General features: G+C 43.0%; 2 protein-coding genes across 6 annotated transcripts in view; one reads left to right on the forward strand and one right to left on the reverse strand.

The window, feature by feature from the left end:
* Positions 1-4,519, forward strand: part of Pik3r4 (phosphoinositide-3-kinase, regulatory subunit 4) — a 77,014-nt gene extending 72,495 nt beyond the window's left edge. For both annotated transcript variants that reach the window (XM_005406858.1, XM_005406859.2), the window contains exons 17-20: positions 1,744-1,844; positions 2,576-2,664; positions 2,916-3,024; positions 3,989-4,519. In XM_005406858.1, the coding sequence (XP_005406915.1) occupies positions 1,744-1,844; positions 2,576-2,664; positions 2,916-3,024; positions 3,989-4,159 (470 nt within the window). In that variant the 3' untranslated portion in view covers positions 4,160-4,519. The remainder of the gene's footprint in view (positions 1-1,743; positions 1,845-2,575; positions 2,665-2,915; positions 3,025-3,988) is intronic.
* A 1,396-nt stretch (positions 4,520-5,915) lies between these two features.
* Positions 5,916-20,523, reverse strand: part of Col6a6 (collagen, type VI, alpha 6) — a 133,516-nt gene continuing 118,908 nt past the window's right edge. For all 4 annotated transcript variants that reach the window (XM_005406861.2, XM_013505759.1, XM_013505758.1 and 1 more), the window contains 3 exons: positions 18,878-19,549; positions 16,042-16,135; positions 5,916-7,799 (listed from right to left, as the gene is read on the reverse strand). In XM_005406861.2, the coding sequence (XP_005406918.1) occupies positions 7,586-7,799; positions 16,042-16,135; positions 18,878-19,549 (980 nt within the window). In that variant the 3' untranslated portion in view covers positions 5,916-7,585. The remainder of the gene's footprint in view (positions 7,800-16,041; positions 16,136-18,877; positions 19,550-20,523) is intronic.

The raw sequence follows: 20,523 nt of genomic DNA on the forward strand, positions 1-20,523 counted from the left end.
TTTACAGAGGTGAGTGTGTAGGAGTTTCACAAAGGATAGTACAGTGATGTGGGATTAGTAACAGCAGAGCATCACTAGAAGGTATCAGGGGAGGGTCTGGAATTGGGAAAGATGTTGAACCTTGCGGGGAACAGTGATTGTGAGGTGAGAGATGCTGCCACCCTGCATGACTGATCTTTTGCTTTGGTCTCCTACTGGGACTCTTCGTAAGTGTGTTAGTTTTCTGTGATTGCGGTAGCAGCTTATTAAGTGCAAAGTTGGTGGCTTACAATAACACATTTATTTTTTAATGATACTGGAGGCCAGCAGGCTGAAATGGGTTTTATGGGCCAAAGTGAGGATGGCAGCAAGACCCCAGTCTTTCTAGAGACTCACACTGAGACTGTCACCTGGCCTCTTCCTGAGTTGTCCAGGAGCACAGTGTCTTGGTTCTTTGTTGTATTGCCTGATGTTGCTGTTGTCAAATCTGCCTTCCTCTTACAAGGATGCTTGTGATCACAGTTAGGGCCCATTTGGATAGTCCAGACTAATTCCCACCTTCAAGGTTCCTTAGAGCTCAAAGTCACTTTGCCCTTTAAAGTAATATTTATAGGTTCCAGAAAATAGGATCTGGATATCTTTGGGAGCCGTTAGACTGCCACAGGCCAGATCCCTCTAGAAGGCAGAGGGCACAGGAGTCTGTTGGTGTGGTTCATGTAGGTCTGCCTCAGAGCAGCGAGTGCGCAGTGAGAAGCACCACTGCCCTTCCTCCTGGTAATCTCTTCCTCTTGCTCCAGCCATGCCAACCTATCCCTTGAAGCAGGCGCACTCCTGCTTCTGTGCTTCTGTGTTCTTTTGTTCAGCATCCCCATGAGACTAGAAGTTCCATGCACAAGGGAATTTTTCTACTTTGTTTGCCATCTTTTCTTCAGTGATTAGGACATGACTAGTCTATAGTAAATATTACTGGCACAGTAATATTAGTAAGTGAGGAAGCCTGGGCATATTCTTTCCTCCTGCACCACAACGTGTAAGGTGTAGTTGCTCTTAGGCCTGTACTTTCCACTTTTTGTAATGGTTCAGACTCTCCTCCCTGTCACAAATACGCCTCAGTTGGACCAGCTTCTCAGATTTCCCCCAAACACTCAGATTTTTCTTTGATGTTTCCTGTTCCTTCAGTTCTGTCTGGCCAGAAAGGTCTGCCTGCCACTTCTGTCTGTCCAGCTTTACTTGCCTCTTCAGTCCCAGCTAGAACATGTTGTTCATGAGGGAGTCTTGCCTCTCACCCACGGGGTGTGAATTCTTTCCTCCTGAGTTCAGGTGGAACTTAGAGCACTTTTTTTTTCTTTTGAGACAGGGTCTCGCTATGCAGTTCAGGCTAGCCTGAACTCACTGTGTGGCTGTGAGTTCCAGGCTGGCCTCGAACTTACAGCGAGCCTCCTGTCACATTCGGCCAACACTTTGTTTCTTTCTCACTGTCTTCCTCATTTTTCCTCTCCTAGACTGTAGGTTTCCTGAGGGCGGGATCTGTATATGATTTATCTTTCTACCCCACCCTTGTTTTCAGTTGTTTGGTGATCAGTACATATTTTGTTGTTAGGTTATTTGAAAAAACAAAACAAAACTGTCTGGGAGCAAAATTGTGTTGTTTAAAAGTACTGCTCAACATTTCTTATAGGTGGGAAAATGGAAATGAATACAAGCTGACTTGTAAAGCGAGTTCCTTCTTGTTTGAGTAATAGTTTTGGACTTTCTTTCTCTTAGCTGTTCAGGGGAATAATGAAGTCTCCATGTGGGACATGGAGACCGGTGACAGAAGGTTTACGCTCTGGGCCAGCAGCGCACCACCACTGTCTGAGCTACAGGTTTGTCTCCAGTTTTTACTGTAGTGGATGATCCCGTGGGTCACAATATCATCCGCAGTAGTGGATCGTGGATCCACCTCCTAAGCACATTCGGGCATTTTAGCAAACGTGTTCTCTTTTGGGCTTTTGGGTTATGTTTAAATTTGGCTTTTTAGTAACATCAAGTGTCATGTGGCTGTTGCTATACGGGTGTTTTCTAATTCCTTAAGCTTGCTACTCTCTGCTTCATTGAATGTTTTAATTGCTAACTCCGTAAGGCTTGTAGTATTCTTTGGAACCCCAATAGACTGAGTTAATCAGGCAAAGGCTAGATTGAAGTTCAGGTTACTAAAGAACGAAATATCACCTTTGTACATATTGAAAGGGCTGTGACTTAGATGGTCTGACTTACAATTTTTTGACATTATGATGATAGTGCACTTTTTCATCTCACAGTGTGCTTATCAGAACACACCTCCAAGATAAATTGAGGAGCGCTCTACTTTTGTTTTTAATAGTCATGTTGCCAAGGATACTTCACTGGGGTACAGATAGAGCAGATTTTTCTTTAGTTGGGTTCCTGCTCAGGATAATCCCAAAGAAGAAATTTCAGGAAGCTAAACAGGCTACACCTCTCTGTTCAGAATAATAGAAGCAACTATATTTTAAAGTCAGGTAACTTGCCTCTGGAAATAATACTGTCATGGTGGGTACATGATGTCTCTTATTTAACTCTATTTCTTTCTCTCAAGCCTTCTCCTCACAGTGTCCATGGTATCTACTGCAGTCCTGCAGATGGGAATCCTATCCTACTAACAGCTGGCTCAGACATGAAAATAAGGTGTGTGTAGTGTCTCAAAGGGTATTTGATTCTTAAAATATGACGGGTGCTTTGGTTTATGAAAGTATTACAGCAGTTATCAACACCTTGGAAGGACAACTGTCAGTGTACTTGCAATTAATGTTAATGCTGTTGGTTTTGAAAACATCTCGTCATAGTGCAAAAGGAAACAGTGTGTTGATGAATGTGTGCCAGTGATTATTCTGCCCACTGTCCAGCAGAGATACCAGCATTTATTTCTTCTTCCCTAGGTTTTGGGACTTGGCTTACCCAGAAAGATCTTACATTGTGGCAGGAAGTACTAGTTCCCCGTCTGTGTCCTACTATAGAAAAATAATAGAAGGCACCGAGGTTGTCCAGGTACTATCTCTTTGTGTTTCTTTCAAGTTGTATAGGTACAAAAGTGACTTTGGTCAAAACTGGCAGTAGTGCTTTTAATTTAAGAAATATTTTTTCTCTTGGCTTTTCTGTATTAAGTTATGAAGACAGTACACATAAGTGTGTAGCTCAAATTGAACAGGCACTGAGAAGTGTTTATGGAAGATTTTTATTTTCCTTAAATAAGAAAATTAAGCACAGACAAGTTGTTAGTAGTCCAAGATTAGTTCATTCAGTAAACAAAACAAATTCAGACATGGCCTTTGGGACTGTAAAACTTGTATTTCTTTTCAAGACAGGGTCTTGCTATGTAGTCCAGGCTGGCCTTGAACTCACTATGTAGCCCAGGCTGGCCTTGAATTTACGGCGATCCTCCCTTAGCCTGCTGAGTGCTGGGATTACAGGGGTGCACCACCATGCCTGGCAAAACTTGTATTCTTGACTTAGACAAAAATTTCAAATGTGGGCTGGGGATATAGCTCAGTGGCATAAGTGCCTGCCTGGCAAGCACAAGGTACTGAGTTCAATTCCCGGTACAAAAATAAATAAATAAATAAAATTCAAATGTGACGTTTCTGTGTCTGGCCAAAGTAAGTGCTCCATAGAAGAAATTTACTTCCTAAGGAGCTGTAAGAATGGCTAGAACATCTGATACATTCTGTTCCCTTTTTTCTTTGATGTTAATAAAAGTTAATATGCACAAAATATTGGCCATTTATATGTTCCATATTTGTAAGCGGCTCTTCAACTGATGCAGTGAGTGGACTCTAGATGTTATTGTGGACCAGTGGATTTTACTCCTGTTCAGCTATTTGTGAAAGCGGGGTCACTTTACATGAAGTGTTAACTTCTAAGCAGTGAAATATCCTGGGAGCAAGAACACTGCTAGAAAGTAGAATGTGGTACAGATTTCTGACTTTCTCTTTGACTTCTAACCATCAAACAGGAAATTCAGAATAAACAGAAAGTAGGACCAAGCGACGACACCCCTAGAAGAGGCCCAGAGTCTTTGCCTGTGGGACATCATGACATCATCACAGACATTGCTACCTTCCAGACAACACAGGGCTTCATCGTGACTGCCTCTAGAGATGGGATTGTGAAGGTGTGGAAATAAAAATCTATGGACTTGTGTAGAGTTGTAAAGGTAATATGATTCGAGAGAAAAGATATCTCTAGAGAATGGAGGAACAAATTCATTTGCTTAATTTCAAAAATCATGTCTGTATTATTGTTTCGTAACTAATAGATCCCACACAGAGTAGAGAAGGAAGCTGACTTGGCTGGTTTACTTGTGCAGATCTCTGCAGCAGTGAGCCAGACAACACCTGGGCCTTTTTACTGTATATGTCATAGGGGCGAGAATTGTCCAATGTGGAGACAAATATGATCTCTGTTTATTTTGTATTGAAAGAGGTGGTTGCAAGCTATTATAATGTAAAAAGTTTTGCTATTAAAAGGCTATTTAAACCAGTGACACTGTGTTCAAGCATCATAGGAGTTTTTTATTTGTATTGGGTGGTGTTTTCCGTAGTAAACAAGCAGAGGGGTAAACTCCAACAGCGAGTGCTGTGCAGGGAAGAATGGGCTGGGTGCCACAAGAAAGCAGTGACAGAATACTCTGGGCTGTCTGCTGTTACGTACTTCCTCTGTCCTTGCAGTCTGTCTTATTAGGTGTTTAACACTGTAAAATTGATGCCTGTGTATCAGCTCTAGAGAAATGTGGCTCTTCTTGGCATTATTTTTCATAGGCTGTACCATAAATGCTGCTCTACCATCAGCTTTCTTTTATCGACTGTTTTTATTAAATGCATGGAAAAGAAAAAAAAAATCAGTTGAAAATATGCCAAAAATTTCTATTTTTCAAATACCAAAACTGGCCTTTTCCACTTACCTAAAACCCTTCAGGATTATGGATTATGTTTGTGTATGGACCTAATTCTCTCCACATTTTATTCCCTTCCATTTATAGGGAAGTTTATGGTGCTCAGACTATTTTGGCTTGAAATTAGTTACAGGAGTATAGAACCAAGAGGTTGAATAGATAAGTAGTACTTTCCCCAGGCATTTAAAAATGTTTTTATAACTGTAAAATTCAGTTTGGTACTTGACAGCTCACGATGCATGTGCCTAGCTTTATGATTTAGAACATGTAGCTTCTGGCTGGGGAAGCAGAACTGTCAGAAAATCTCAGGCATTCACAAAGGTCCGAGCAAGTGATGGCGTGCACTGGCCCACGTGTGCAGTGGGCTCGTGGACTTGTCTGGCATGGCACTGTTGTGTTGTGCCTCCTCTTCCCTTCTGAGTGTGCTAGGACATATTTGCAGGGTTCTGGCTGTGAAGTCAGATTTAGAGTTTTCAGGGCTAGGAAGAAATTTTGTTACATTAATTTTTACATGGAAAATGGCTTCAGGACAAGCCTGAGACGTGCCCGCAGGGGTATTCTTTCCTTCCCATTAGCCATCCCGAGGACCTCATTTCCCAAAGAACTGAACTTTTTTTTTTAAGAGGTGATTTAGTTAAATTGTTATTGAGTATTACAATCTGAAGTTGCATCTCTTTTTTACTTGTGTTCTTTTCACAAGTTTGACTTGTCACTCAGTGCAGAGGTCATGAGAGGCTGGTCCATTTCAGTCAATTAATTTACATTTTTAAGTCAAGAAGTGGCCCTGTTTGTTTTGATTCTAGTTTGTAATACAAGTTCATTACATTTATATCCAAGTTAATTTTTGCTGTTTTCCACTTGTAGGAGAAAGAAAAATCATGGAAAGTGCTGATACAGGGATTTGTTTTTAAAAGAATCTTCTGTTTGCAGCTTGGCTTCAGACCCCTAACCTATTACTGATTAAACATGACCCAAAATGCTAAAATAATCTCAGTCACCAAGGGAGTATTTATTTGGTGTGCTTTACTTACCAACACAAAAAATAAACAAATACATTTTCAAAATAGATCCAACAATAAACAAAAGAAAGATGTTTGTGCTTAATTCAAAGTTAATTAGAAAAATTCTTGTTACTAAAATAGCTCTTAAGTATTGCTCATCAATTTCCTGTACTTGAAACAAGTTTCCTGAACCCCTAAGCACCATGTAGGACAGAGGAAGAACCCTGATGTGCTTTCTTCTTCTCTGTTACCTGAGTCTGACACTGAGCTCCTGGGATTTCTTGCCCCTCTGAAGACACTGGGAGCTCTCTGTGGAGTCCTCCAAGTAAGAATGGCAGAAGTGTTTAAAAAAATACTTCGTGTGGGTCTTCTTTCCAGGCTTTATAAAAAGAGGTATGGAAAAGAAAATCTGAATGCAACCTTTGGTGTCCTAACGTCCTGCCCCATAGCTCCATGGAGGGCTTCCCCTCCTTCATGAAGGCAGTGACAGTCTGCTAGCAGGGCCACTGCTGCCAACAGCAATGCATGAGTTTAGGAGGGTTGGGAGTTGGAGCCAGCTCTTAGGCTGAGGCAGGGTGTCAGTACCGTGTTTGAATACACAGGGCTACTTTGGCATTTAGTTGTTAAAAGTATCAACTCCATTAGAATAGTAAACACTGGATGGAGAGGAGGTGTCAGAGCTATCAAAGACTGCACTAGAGGCTGGGTATCTGGAGGACCTCTCCTGCTCTAACTGATCTCTCACATTTCTCACATTTCGTGTGGATTCGTATATTAAAACGTTCACGATTGCCTTGCCAAACTCATTGTCTGTGTCAGGCTCTTCTCAGAGCTCTGCCAGCCTGTGTTGGTGTTGCTCCCTGTTGACTCAGTATCCACCTGATGGGTAAAAGCAGCAAGAGCCTGGCTCCTAAGTTTTTCTTTCCTCTTCTTGTCTAAAGAATATATGGATTAGTGAGAATAAATGACCATAAGAAGGAAGGGCAACTGGAAATCCATCAAAATGGCTTGTCAGGAAATTCTATAATGGAGATAGAGCTTCCAGCTCCAAAGCCATCATTTATGATCTGGGAGAATTAATGAGTTTCTTGGTGAGTTCAGAAGGATTTAGGGTTGGAGAAAATGACCCTCTGCTGCTCAGCAGTCCAAACAATCACTGCTGAAGATGAGAGGCAGATTCCTAGCACACGCCCGTGCAAGGACTGTTCAGTCCATAGGCAGTGTTACGTTTGAATGGAATTGTCACAAAAGGTCCAATTTCCAAAAACATGACACACAAACAGCATCGATTTGTAGCCTAAACATTGAATCCCTTTGGTTACATAGATGAGAATTAAACAGTACTACATTAAGAAAACTTGCATTACAGAAAATGGACTGAACAGGAAACCCAAAGTATTAGCATTGGCCCATGTACACACATGTATATATCCATTTATGTAAAATTTACTTGCAAATTATATCTTCATTGGACTTAGTTTTAGTCCCTGTCATGAGTGGTCAAATAAATGGGCACTATTTTCAGTCACTTGATCATCTACAGCCTATGGCTTGTTCATCCCTCCAGAGTGGACCTCCGTGCAGGCAGATACCCAAGTACAATTTGCTCAGAGTTGTGGAGTGGAATTGATTATTGAAGTCAATGTTACCATGGTTCCTAAGGCTCAGTTGCTCCCGCACTTACATTACCCTGTTGTTTAGGAATAGTTTTTATCACTCTTCTTCCATTTTTCAAGGTAAGGTATGTGCTTCCAGGAAAATGTCGAATAGCTCCATCTCTGCTACCTCTTGAAAGATATTTTTTATCCTGAAAGAATTTCATCTCCTGTAGTGCATCCTTGAGGGCAGTGTTTTGTGGTCCGGGAACAAAGCTATCCAACAAAAGAAGAGAACATCACAGAAGGTAAGTCCCACTTCAACCTTAATAGAATCTTTATTAATCTCTCTTCCTAAATTAATTGTTGCACTCATTTCCTTGTTGCATCCTTCAGTAATTTTTAAAGATTATTAAACCGGGGCTTTATAGGGATCCATATATTAAAAGCTCACAAACGCAGCATCTGTATGAGAAATACAGTTTCAAGAGTAAAGTTTCTTCTTCATGGAGTGTGTTTCCCCAGATTTTTATATGGTTGGCCTTTCTGATTATTCAGATTGGAGTTTAAGTGGTGCGTGGTCAGAGACCACTACATACATCGTTTCTCAGTGTCCCTCTCACTGTGCCATCCCACACAGAAGAGCTTGCTTTTGTCTCCCTCAACATTCAGCACTGCCCGAATTTCTGTTCACTTGTAAACTTCCTTGGGAGCCCTTCCTCTTTATGTACCTACAGTTTCATGAGAGCTCATGTTTTCACACAGTAATCCTCACTATGTTTGCCTAATGTACACCACCCACCTTTCTTCCACCTGTCCCTCTGTCCATCTGTTCAGATGTTCCGTGTCTGCCCTGCTCACTTCACTGAGCTAGGTTTTTACTTAAAACACTGTGGAGAACTGTAAACATACTTGGAAGAGAAAGTGAAGTGGTACATGTTACATGTGCTACGGAAGCCTGTGAATATGCATAGAGGACCACGGGGAGGCAGAGGGCCTGGGGCCGGCCGGACCTATGAGGAATGAGAAATCCAGCACATAGCTAGCACTTCATGAACTCTTGTGGGGTGGACATGTGGGAGCCTGGTGGCGTGAGAAGAGAGTGTTTCTCAGTGCTGATAAACCACCGGTTGGCTGAATTGTGGTCAGGAAGAGGAGCCAAGAGAATTTGAAAGTGTTTCATCGGAACAGTGGCAGTGTTCACTGTGATCTGCTTTTTCTGTTTCCCTAGCTATAAAGCCTGACATACCATAAAACATTAATATTTAGAAAACGAGTACAGTGGCAAGTTGAAGCTAAAATTACTTCGGTGCATACACACACCCTCCCCGGCACAGTCTTTTGTCAGTGTGTGTTCGTAGTACATGATGAGCACATTCGCTGTGTGGAGTTTGCACATCCCCTTCCTCTCCCCTTCTCGCTCTTGCCAACTCTTCCTTCCCCGCTTGCAAAAGCTCTATTTCCATTGTTTTCCACTCTTAGAATCCCATTTTCCTCTCCCTCTCCCCTTTTTCCCTTCCCATTTGAAAAAGGTCTTCCTACTTCCTAACAACTACCATTCATTTTTTGCTCCTTACTTAGCTTTAGGTTTTTTATATAAGAGAAACAGTGTGATATTTAAACTTGTGTGTTGGGTTTATTTCACGTAAGATTATGGTTTTGAGGTGCATCCATTTACTTAAAAGTGCGTCCAGTTTATCCTTTTCCTCTGTAACGTGAGGTAGGGGTGAAGGAAACATGAGGACAATAAAGAGAGCCATGCACTTGTGTTACCCAGACCCCCGGTGCCTCTCTGCGCTGTATACCAGATGTCTGGGCTTCTGAAGCTAGCCTCAGTTTCTCAGTTCATTCTGTCAGTGCTGTTGGGAAGTTCTAGTTGATCAGACTTCCAGTTACCAAAAGCAGCAGCCGCAGCTCGGCTTCAGTGCAGATAGTTTCCCCACGCTCGCTCACTCCCCTCGTTGTCTCTTCCTCACATTATGTTTCTGACCCTGAGCCTTCTGCATTAAAGCCCCCTGAGTTCATGACTGTGCTCAAGAGAACACGGGGAGGGCATTTTTTTGAATCTGAAATACAATTTTCATGCCTTTGTTCTCTTGCTTCTATTGTTCTTTTCCCTTCTCTTGTCCCCCCCGTTTTACACCAAGCTTAGTTATCTTTGTTGTCTACTTTCTTTATTAAAAACTGTTAAAACTGCTTTAAGTCTGCTCTCTTTCTCCCTTGAATACTTGTATTCTCAAAAAGACTGAACACTACATTTCTAGGGTTTTTTTCATTGTGTTGTACACAAGTTTGTATTTATTTGGTAAGAATCTTGATTACCCAGTTTTCTCTTTTTCCTACTGTATGTTGTTCAGATAGTTCTTTGCTGATCGGTAGCTCCAACCACAGGTCAAAGAAATGAAACAAAGATGCAGTAGTTAATTCTGCAGCTTGTGCCCAGCTCCGGTAAAGCTCATAGATAGGAAGGTTGGCAAAGTCCAGGTAAAGTGGGGTGAATGTAGTAGATCTGGGGAATAAGTGTAGATGTGGGTTCTTGTTGACCACAGATTCTTCCCTGTGTACAGATCGCCAGGCATCAGCCGTGCTGCCTTTGTGGGTGACTGGATGCAGTGAAGACGCAAACGAGATTGCTTGGACTCCACAATTCTCTTTATCCTTTCTGGGTTCAGAAAGCATTCTGCAGAGCACGTTTACAGCAGACACGTAATTCCAGTGGCTGGCGCTGTGCCAGTCTTACCGTCAGTCTTCTCTCTGGCCTGTCACCACTTTGGGGTCTGGCACCAGTGTTTCCCTGACCGCCTGAGCCACAAAGCGGATGGCTTGCTTTGGTGGCCTCTGAGTGCTTGCAGCAAGAGCTGCTGCAGTGCTGCGTTCTGGTCTCTGTCTACACAGTTGCTTGTGGTTAGATTCAGTTCCTTTTCCATCTGATAAGAACCAGCTTCTCTGGATTTTCTGAGTCTAATGGCAGAATGAGCTAATTCCGATGCAGGTCATTCCGAGGATGTGGCAAGTCTTCTGCAAGGCCAGGCACATGCTCAAGCCTAAGGGTTCAGTTCTGGCTCGCTTCTCATGAATGGCCCAGGCAGGGAGCCTCAGAAGCAGCCGTGTGACTCGTTACCTTTTGTCATAGTCTGGTCACTTGGAGAAGGCCAGGGGAGTCCCTGTCTGCTGTACACTGGGGAGCCACAGATAGTGGTACGGATTTGATGTCTCAGTGCCGTGATGGCCCTGCTGTTTTACCAGTTTAGATTCATTTTAGAGAAGCTGAGCGGCCTGTGTATCTACTGCAGTATGGATAAGGGAGAAACAACTTCTGTCCAGAAGCACTGAGTCTTCTCTCCCTGCTCTTCAACCGGAAAGCATGGTGAGAAAGCTCTACGAAAATGTCCCTTCACTGTGGAGGCCGGCCACGTACACAGAGCCTGGTGCAGTCCAGGTGCTGCGGCATGGGCTTCTCGCAGGACGGTGCAGGCCCTTGTGAGCACTCACGCCCATGGCTAGGGCTCTCCTCCCTTCAGCCTCTAGAAGGTGGCCTGGAAGCTGAGCCAGCCACTCCCTTTCCCCTTAGCAGGTTGTCTCAACCTGCAGCAGAGGCCAGACACATGGTGTGTCAGCACCTTTTGGCTGAGTGGGCAAAAGGCAAATGTGAACCGGCACCACCAGCTTGCAGCACACTTGTCCCAGGACTGTGAGTATGCCCGACCCCAAACCTTGGGGTGTTTGTGCCTACGCTCCTTATCGAGGAAGAGGCCCAGGGAGTTGGGAGGTGCTGCGTGGTCTGAATGAACGGGTGTCAGTACATGCTCAGCTGCTCCATTACTTTAAGGCCTGTGGCAAGGAGAAACACCACAGCTAAAGAGCACGGCAGAGAAAGCCGATCTCCTTGAGGCGTGGGGAGGGGCACTAGAGGGGCAAGTGTGATCCCCAAGGCCTCCCTCCTGACACACTGCCTTCAGCTAGGCCTCACCTTAGTGGTTCCCATCACCACCCAGTAATTAATGCCGTCAAGTTGTGAATCTGTGGTTTCATCCACACGAGAAATCCAGCTGTTGTGATCCAGTGGCCTTCCAAAAGCCCCACCTCAGGGAGGGGAGAGAGACAGGCGGTGCAAAGGACTGGTGCAGTGTGTGCATGTATCCACTCCCCAGGCTGCGCGGTTCGTTCTGTGTTCTAGGCGTGCAACACACACACGCCCCACCTCTGAAAATACGAGGTTCCTGGGGACACTAGACCCAAACCGTAACACCAAGGGGACAGAGGCTCCCAGCCCCACTCCCCTGCACACGCCTTACTGCCCACGGACCCTCACAAAACAGATTCAAAAATAATGCTGGATCTGGGCATGGTGGTGCACACTTGTAATACCAGCACTCTGGGAGGCTGAGGCAAGAGGATCACAAGTTCAGCCCAGCCTTGGCAACTTAGTAAAACCAAGGGCGGGGGGTGTAGCGCAGTGTGAAGGCCCTGGGTTCAAAGCTAGGCAACTCCCTACCCCGCATTAGTAGTGACTGCAGACCACCAAACCTCCATGGCAGGGCTCCACTGAGGGTCCAGGCTCTGTGTAGTGCGCAGCCCATGCAGCTGCTAGCTTGCAGCGTCTGCCACACCCGCCTCAGCACCGCTCTGACACCAGCTGTGAGGCGCCCTCTGCCAGAGCACGGCTTCAGCCAGCCCCAAGCGGGCACCGTGTGTGTGAGCCGCTGAGCGCCGCCAGCAGGGGACGCCCGCCTGTCTCGGGCCGGACTCGAGGCCGTGTTAGCTGCTGGACAGCTCCCGCCGCACCCCGGGCGGCGGAAGGGCCGCGCCTGCGCACCCGCGCCTGCTTGCGGGTCTGCGGGCGGCCAGTCCGTGCGTGTGAGGACAGAGCGCCTCGCTGCAGAGACACTCCTGACTCCTGAGCAAAGATAGCGTGCACATGTATGCTGTTGGGATTTAAAGGAGCTAAACAGCCCTTGTTCATTCCTGTATATTTAAAACTTCTGACTTTTACTCATTTTCCTTTCTTTGGGTCTCTCCTTTTTTGAAATCTGCAATCGTAATGGCGGTGCTTCGCTTATAGCTTTCAGGGTTTTGAAGTTTTCCCTAGCTTAGGAATTAATCCTATAAACCTTCCCAACTCATCACTTTTGATGAATTCCACAAATCTTGACCTACAGCATTTTGATTAATTTGTAGTTTAAAACATTTTAAGATTTCCATTATGTTTTTGTTCCACTGCTAATTTAGAAATGTGATTTTTAATATAAAATATGCAGGCTTTAGAAAACTTGTGTTTAGTTTTCAATGTAACCGCACTGCGGCCAGACAGTGCGGGTTGCCCACTCTAGCTCTCAGAGGTTTGTTGATGTACTTCGGACGTTAGAACTGTGCCTTGAGCACCGCAGACCCGCCTCTCCCCAGCAGTTACTGTTCCACGCATTCTTCAGGGGAATGTCCAGTTTTTCCGTGCAGGGTACGCTATGTATTTATTAAGTTAGGGTTGTTATTTACGTTTGTCTTTTGTGTCTATACGGATTGCTGTCTGCTGGATCTATCAAATTGGTGAAGACCCACATCTCCAGTCTTGGCGATGGTTCCACGGCGGTTTCTCCCGGGAGTCTCTCTCTTTTTACCTTAGATGACCCTCTGGTAAGTTTAAGACTGCTGTATTTTCCTCATGAACCAAACACTTTTGTCATCCTGTAGAGACTGTCTTTATCCCAACAAAATAGATTTGCTTAACAATATATTTGATCCGATACTAATATAGCTGTTCCAGCTTTTTCAAATATTTGCCTGGTATGTTTTTTTTTCATCATTTTATTTTCAGCCTTACCGTTTCTTTATGTTGTAGATGTGTCTCTTAAAAATCATTAATGTTGGATATTATTTTATTTTTAAAATCAAATCTCTGTCTCTGTACTGGCATGCCTAGTCTGTATCTTTATTGTGATTACTGATATATTTAAATTAACTTGGTTGTGTTTTCTTTGTGCCTTCTATTGTTCTTCTTTGTCTTAATTTTTCTTTTCTTGGCTTTTTAAAATGTTGTTTGTTTTCATTCCATTTCCTTTGCTGTTTAGTGGCCTACTTCCTATTTTCTCACATGTGCCCTCAAAAATTTGAACCCCTTTTAAAAGAATTGATGTTTTGACACCCTAACCCCACCCCAGATAGATAGACCCTGAGCACTACAAGATAAATAAATGAAAATGTAAAAAAATAAAAATAATTTGTTTCAACTTTTCACTATTCTTCCATCTCATTCGTGCCGTGGTCATTTTTATTTTCCTTGAAGTATGTACCTTTTAGAAGTTCCTTACTAAAGATCTCTTTGTGGTTAACTTTTTAAAATCTGAACTATCTTTTTACTATTATTTTGAAAGGCAGTTTTTCTAAGTTGACAAAAATTTTATTCTAATAACTTAGATAACTAAATAGTTCGATAGTCTTGTCACTTCCTGTTACTATTATTAATAATTTAGCTGCCAGCTTAATTATAATTTTTTGTAGATGATCTGGTCTTTTGCAGGGGGTACTTTTAAGTTTCCTTCATTTTTATGTTCTATATTTTTCCATACTGTGCCTAAATGTTGTGTTTCTTTATTTATCCTGCCTATCATACCTTCTTCTCCTCATCTGTAAATCCTGTTCATACAGTCTGTAAAGGTAATTCTCCCTCTGCCTTTCAGTATTGTGTCTCATTCATGGTTTCTATTTTACCTTGCTAGAATTTGATTTAGATGTAGGTTATATTTTTCCCATTTTCTTCTAGCTCTAAATCTCTTACAGTAATTATCTCTGCATTCTAATTCCTTCAGCCTTTTTTCCTAATTCATTATGTTTCTCCTAAGATGTGTTTGTTACTCTCCCTAATCCCTCACTGAGTTTTACATGTTACTATTTTGAAAACTGTAAAGCTCACAGAAAATTGGAAAGAATAGAACCATAACTATTTGCATGCCTTTTAACCTAGATTCTTCAGGTATTATTATCTTGCTTCTTTCTATGTGTGTGTATGTGTGTACATGTTTCTGTGAGTAGATATGTGTACACATGTATTCATATATATATAGATACATGAACGCATACACACATGCATACATATATATGTACATACCCCATTGTACTACACCCATCATGTGTGTTAGTCTTAAATACTTTTCCATACCCATCTCAAGAACAAAGACATCCTCTTATACAAACAGAATACTATTACTACTTATAAGGAAATCCACACAGTTCACATACATCATATAACTACTATTCATACCCAAATTTCCCCAGGTACTCTCCAAATGGCGTTTATATCAACCCTTTGTTTTCCGATCTAGGGTCCATTCAGGCTTCACGCAAGGATGTGGCTGTTCTCTTCAGTATCTCTCTTTCAAGCACATTACCCCAATCCACATTCCTCTGTTCATGCTGTGAACCCTATGTAGGCAAGGTGTTCTGGAGAACGTTTACCTTCTGGGAGTACCTAGGGATTTCTCATTGTTTGACTCAGTTTAAACATTTCCAGCTGAAACCCCACACAGGTGATTGTGTGTGTTCCACTGCTCAGCCTCAGAGCCTGGTTATGGGTACTGCCGGGCCTCCCTATAGAAAGGCACACTCTACTCCTTTAACAAGAACAACATGAGCGGTCCCGTGAAACTGTAAGCAGCTTGCCCCTCAGCAGTCTCTAATAATTTTAGCTTCCTTAATGATCAGTTACTGCATTTGTAATTAACATTATTATACACTGCAAATTTGTTTTTTTCCCCAGTTCTATTATTTCCTTTACATGTGTTGCCCAATTATTCTTACATCAAGGACAGCTTTTCCTCTCCTTGCCCTATTTGGAGGTATCTTTATAGACTTATGGATTTTGAAAATTTCTGTTATAATTTATTTATTGTTTATTTATTTATTTATTTATTTTGTTTTTATTTTTTTCCAGTACCAGGAATCAAACTCATGACATTGCACTTGCCAGGCAGGCGCTGTGCCGCTGAGCTAAATCCCCAGCCCCTATAATTTATTACTATCTTTCTGATGTTCAAATTTCCTAAGAGTAGGCCAGTGGAAAGAAATCCTTTCATGGCACCTCATTTGTCTTCCTGACGTGACACTGTTGGTTTTTGAACGTTTTCTTGTTTCCTGTTTGCTCCAGGCTAGCATTGTTCATTCCCTGTTGTAGCTGGAATTATGTATTTCTAAGGAACTCAGAAACCTTGCTCTCTCTTAATGGGGAATGGTGGTTAGAAACCAAGATCTGGTCATCAGACATGCTTGTTGCTACTGGGGCATCCCATTGGGTGTTTTATTTCAACAGACTTTACTTTTTTTTTTAAAGAAAAAAAAACCTCTATTTGGTTATTTTTCAGATCAGTTCAGTTATTAAAAAGGTTCTCCCTTAAATTATATTTGGATATCATATAATAGATGTTTGTCCAAATAAGATGGAGAAAGGACAAGAAGAAAAGGAGGGGGGAAAGGTAGGAGGGGGGAGAAAGGGGAGCATATTTATCAAGTTACATGAAACAGGCAGTACCTTCGGAACTGGCGAGGGGTCTGCTTTGAGGCTGTGGGGCTGAGCCTATTGCACTTTGCCTTGGAGTTTATTGGTGGATATTTGTTGATTGCACCTGGGAAGAGAAAAGGCTACGTGAGTCTTAGCTGTGCCTGTTAACATGACTGCAGTCGATGCTGTTACACAGCACTACTTCGTTGTTTCTTATGCCCACCAAGGAAAGATACCAACGAAGGTCATAGGACATGAAAGCGTATTTGTCAGGGAGCTTCTGGGTTTAGACTTGAACAGTACTGCGCTTCAGAATCTACAGATGAATTCAGCCAGCCTTTCAGTACAGTGCCCTTAACTGCTGCAGGAGTTCATCACTAGGAGAGATAGCACAAGCCAAGCCCAATGGTCCTGTAACTGATGTGAACTAACCAGAATAGTTAGATTTATTCCTATGGAGTATCAAACTGCCAAGGGAAAAGGACATTCCCTGTATCATCTGTGTCACTTGTAACAATGTCAGTGCCATTTTGGGTTTAATTCATTAGTTACTCATTTTATCTGGGAGTGTATTAATTTTTCATAATAAAGTATGCCCAATTCCACTAAAAAGTGACTTTATAAATGCACTTCTTTTACTGCATTAAGTCAAACACTATTAGATCTTTTCCTAGTGATGTGGGGTCCTCATGCATGAGTAGCAAGTTTTTCCTGAGCTGTGAGACAGCACAGTCTCCACAGCTGTGGTACAAAGAGCTGCGTGCTCTGGACTGAAGGCCCTGAGCCTGGGATGCCACCCTTATTGGGCACCTGAGTTTGTTTTTAATCTGTCTTAACCAGCAAGTTTTGGATGGTTAGAAGGCAGTTTTGCTTCACTTAGGAAATGTGTTGATTCTGACGTAGACAGCACCTGCTGACCTGCTCTGTTACAGCAGTATGATAAACAGGAGTGGCCACCACAGCTCTCCGAAGTTCTAGAAGGGCAGTGGCCTGGGCAGTCTGTTTTATACCATTCCTTGGAGCTGGCACCCAAACTGCGGGCAGCTCAGAGTCAGGGCCTGATAAACATGTGCTCCTGTTCAGCGGTGAGTGTGGGCATGCGGGGGCTGCTGTGGCACTGATTCCTTGTGCCTTTGTGGCTGTATTTTAAAGACTGGAGATTTCTATGGCTCTAAGCTCTAAGCTCTAGTAAGGGAACTGCAGCATGGCTATAGTTTTTCAAAAGCATTTTATATATCTCCTGTATCCTAAGTACTTCTTAAGAAAAACATTTCTTTTAATGGGTGGAAAGGATGGTGGCATTCATCTTACCATCTAATTTAACTAATTACCATGGAATACCAAGAGTTATGAGGAACCAGGGAAAGAATTTTTCTTTTTTCAGTACTGGATTGAACCCAGGGCCTTTGCACTGAACTACATCTCTGGCCCTTTTTTACTTTTTATTTGAGACAGGGTCTTGCGAAGCTGCTCAGGCTGGGCTCAAACTTGAGACCGTCCTATCTCTGCCTCCTTTTTTTTTTTGGTTTTTCTCCGGTACTGGGAACCGAACTCACGACCTTGCGCTTGCCAGGCAGGCGCTTTTTCTGCCTCCTTTTTAAGGCTTCCTTCTGACTTGAAACCCATATTGATCGGAGTCTTAGAGATGCTTTTGCTTTTCCATGTCAGAGGGTCTGCTAATGCTCCCCCTAGGATGATCCTGCACCCCCATTTTTTCCAGGCTTCTCCTTCAGGTTCTTATTCCAGAATATAACAACACCAATTTCATCCTGGGAGCCTATGGCTCCCTCATCCATGTGGCTCAGACCATACCAAGCATATGAATCACCCTGGGATCTTGATAAAGTGCAGATTCTAGTTTAGAATGCCTGCAGTGAAGCCACGAATCTGCATTTCCAACAGGCTCCTGAGGTGCTACACTTTGTGGCTCTCAACTCAACTCTGAAGAGTAGAGGCCACAACATAACCTCCTCAGCAATGTCCACACTGCTCCGCCCTCACCCTGCACTAGTCAGTCACTGTCTTTACAGCTTTAACCTGTCTTGCCATGTGACATCAGTGATGAGTTTGAGATGTAACCAGGACCTTGAGCTACAGTCAGGTGCCCTTTAGTCTGTTCAGTTTTCTGTATCTAGACTTCAAAGACCCATTTACCATGAAAACGTTCAGAAATTTTACCTAGTGCTCATCAGCCTTCAACTGTCAGAGCATAGTTCCTTTTCTTCTGTTGTGTTCAAAAATGGGCTGCATATTTTCAAGGCAAGCTCACTCCAAGAAATATAGTCCATGTTCATTTTTTATTGGCACCAGTTACACTAACTACTGGCATCATAAAAAATCATTAATGAGGGTAAGAAAGTTTTGCACACCCGCCTTTCATTGTGACAGATGAAATGGTATCTCCTAACATGTCAAAATTTGCCTTCAGAACCTGTGAAAGCAAAGCCAAGAACTGCTTCACTTTGTTTTGGCTTTCTTTTTTGGCATTAAATGATGAAACTTTGCTCCACAGGGCGGCATGTTAATGTTACATGGCAAAGGCTCTACTTGTAGCCAGAGTCTGCGCTGTGACTTCCACACCCCAGACTACACTGCTTCATGCAGGCAGATGTGTGAACAGCTGCTTGTTATGATTTTTTCTCCATAGGAACCAGAGGCATAAAAAAGATGAGCCAGAGAATGAAATGCTTAAGAACCAGAGGTTTCCTCCCTCCCACCACGCACTAGTGCATATTTTCCTTTCTGACCGTGCAGTGCCCTTGAAGACAGACAAAAGGTTTCCAAGAATATGTGTCAGCTCGTCAGCCATTTAGTGGGGATACAAGCACCCACACAGTGTGTGGGGGAGAAGGGCTTGGTGACTTACGCCTGACGGAGTTTATAAAGGACTTCACAAACTTCACACCGTATCTGTGGTCGGGCTTATGAATTCGACCAAGCTGGAGCAAGTGGTAGTCCAGAGGGTGGCTGGCTAGATCTTCCAGTTCCTTGTCATTCCAAGCAGGGCCGAGGGAAAGCACGAACAGGGCATACCCCTGACACTTGGCTCGCAAGGACTCTTGCCTTAGGGTTTCTCCATCCAAGTAACTGGTTTCCCCAGCAGATATCACAAATATAACTTTGTTTCTTCTCAGATTGGGTGTGCTTGAAAAGATATTGTCCAGAGTCCACCGCAAGGCATGACCGACGAAAGCATCACCGTTCAGTTGTTGAACTGATTGTTCAACATGGCGCTTCATGAGGCGCTTGCTGCTGTAGGTGGTGAGGTTGAACTCAGCTCTAACTGGGCTCCTCCGGGTGTTGGGAAGGAAGTTGGGGGGAGCATGGCTCAGCAGGGCCACCCGGTCTCCAGTGACAGAGGTCTTGGGCTCCGGGGTGACTTCAAAGTGCTCCAACAGTGCGCCTAGGAAGCCTCTTATATCTTCAAATTCAGCCCTTCCCACATTCCGGGAGCTGTCCAGAAGGAACGCAGCATCCATGTATGACTGTGTAGGGAGCGGTCTGACCTGGTCACAAGATGAGTCTGGCCTGCATGTATCTGCGAACAAGTCACTTCAGGTTACAAAGCAGATGTGGACAAAAAAAGGAAAGTCCTACCTCAACCAGTTTGACATTTGGAAACTGCATAATCCTTGATGTTTTAAAGCATCAAGTTATGAAATGATTTCAGTATCAATAGCAGTAAGATTTCCCAGTACACAGCTTACATCTATGTCTAAAAACTACAGATTTTGTATCCACCTGTCTGTCACGCTGTATTCATATGCTATTGGTTTTTAAACATATGATACAGCTTGGGGGAGAAGTTTAATCTTGGCTGTGCTAAGTTTATAAAGTCTGAAGTGAGCAGTTTATCTCATGAATGCAAGAATATGCTGTATTACACTATGGCCTCTCTAGACTGACAATATACAGGTTAAACCAGTGGCCTTCATCACTGTGCTGTCCTTGTTCTATGAAAAGTAATCTACTTAAAAGGTAAAGTTTCTCATTACAATTTAAATAAAACTTTGCAATTTTATGTCTGTATGCACTCCTTATGGACAAAGCTACAGCATATCTTTTTGATGTCCATAATGCTTATTAGTTGAAAGCATAGTACAAGTTTGTTAAATAAGTGAATAGGAATATCCCTTAGTAATGGATTTTCACAAAGGATGAGGCCATTTTATAAATACGCATATCTCATTGAAAAGAGATGATAGTAAAAACAGAGAGTGGATTTTATTGAATGTGACCACGGTAAATGTTAATAAATAAATTGTCTCAGGAAGACTCTCACAGGTTACTGAATCTTCTAATTTTATGGAATAGACTGAGCCAGAAGAGTAAATCATTTTGCCAAAGGACATATCAGTTACTAGAAGTTTCTACTGATGAAGTCAGGGTTTTATTGTTAGAAATTAGGCCGTGTGGTGTAGGATGGGGAGGCCTTTGGCCTGAGCACTGGGATGTTTGAGTCCTGATCTTGGCATGGTACTGAATATACTGTGTGCCTCTGACTGGGCCGTT

The sequence above is a fragment of the Chinchilla lanigera genome, unplaced genomic scaffold, assembly GCF_000276665.1.
Source record: "Chinchilla lanigera isolate Chin_1 unplaced genomic scaffold, ChiLan1.0 scaffold00100, whole genome shotgun sequence".
In the NCBI taxonomy this organism is placed as follows: Eukaryota; Metazoa; Chordata; class Mammalia; order Rodentia; family Chinchillidae; genus Chinchilla; species Chinchilla lanigera.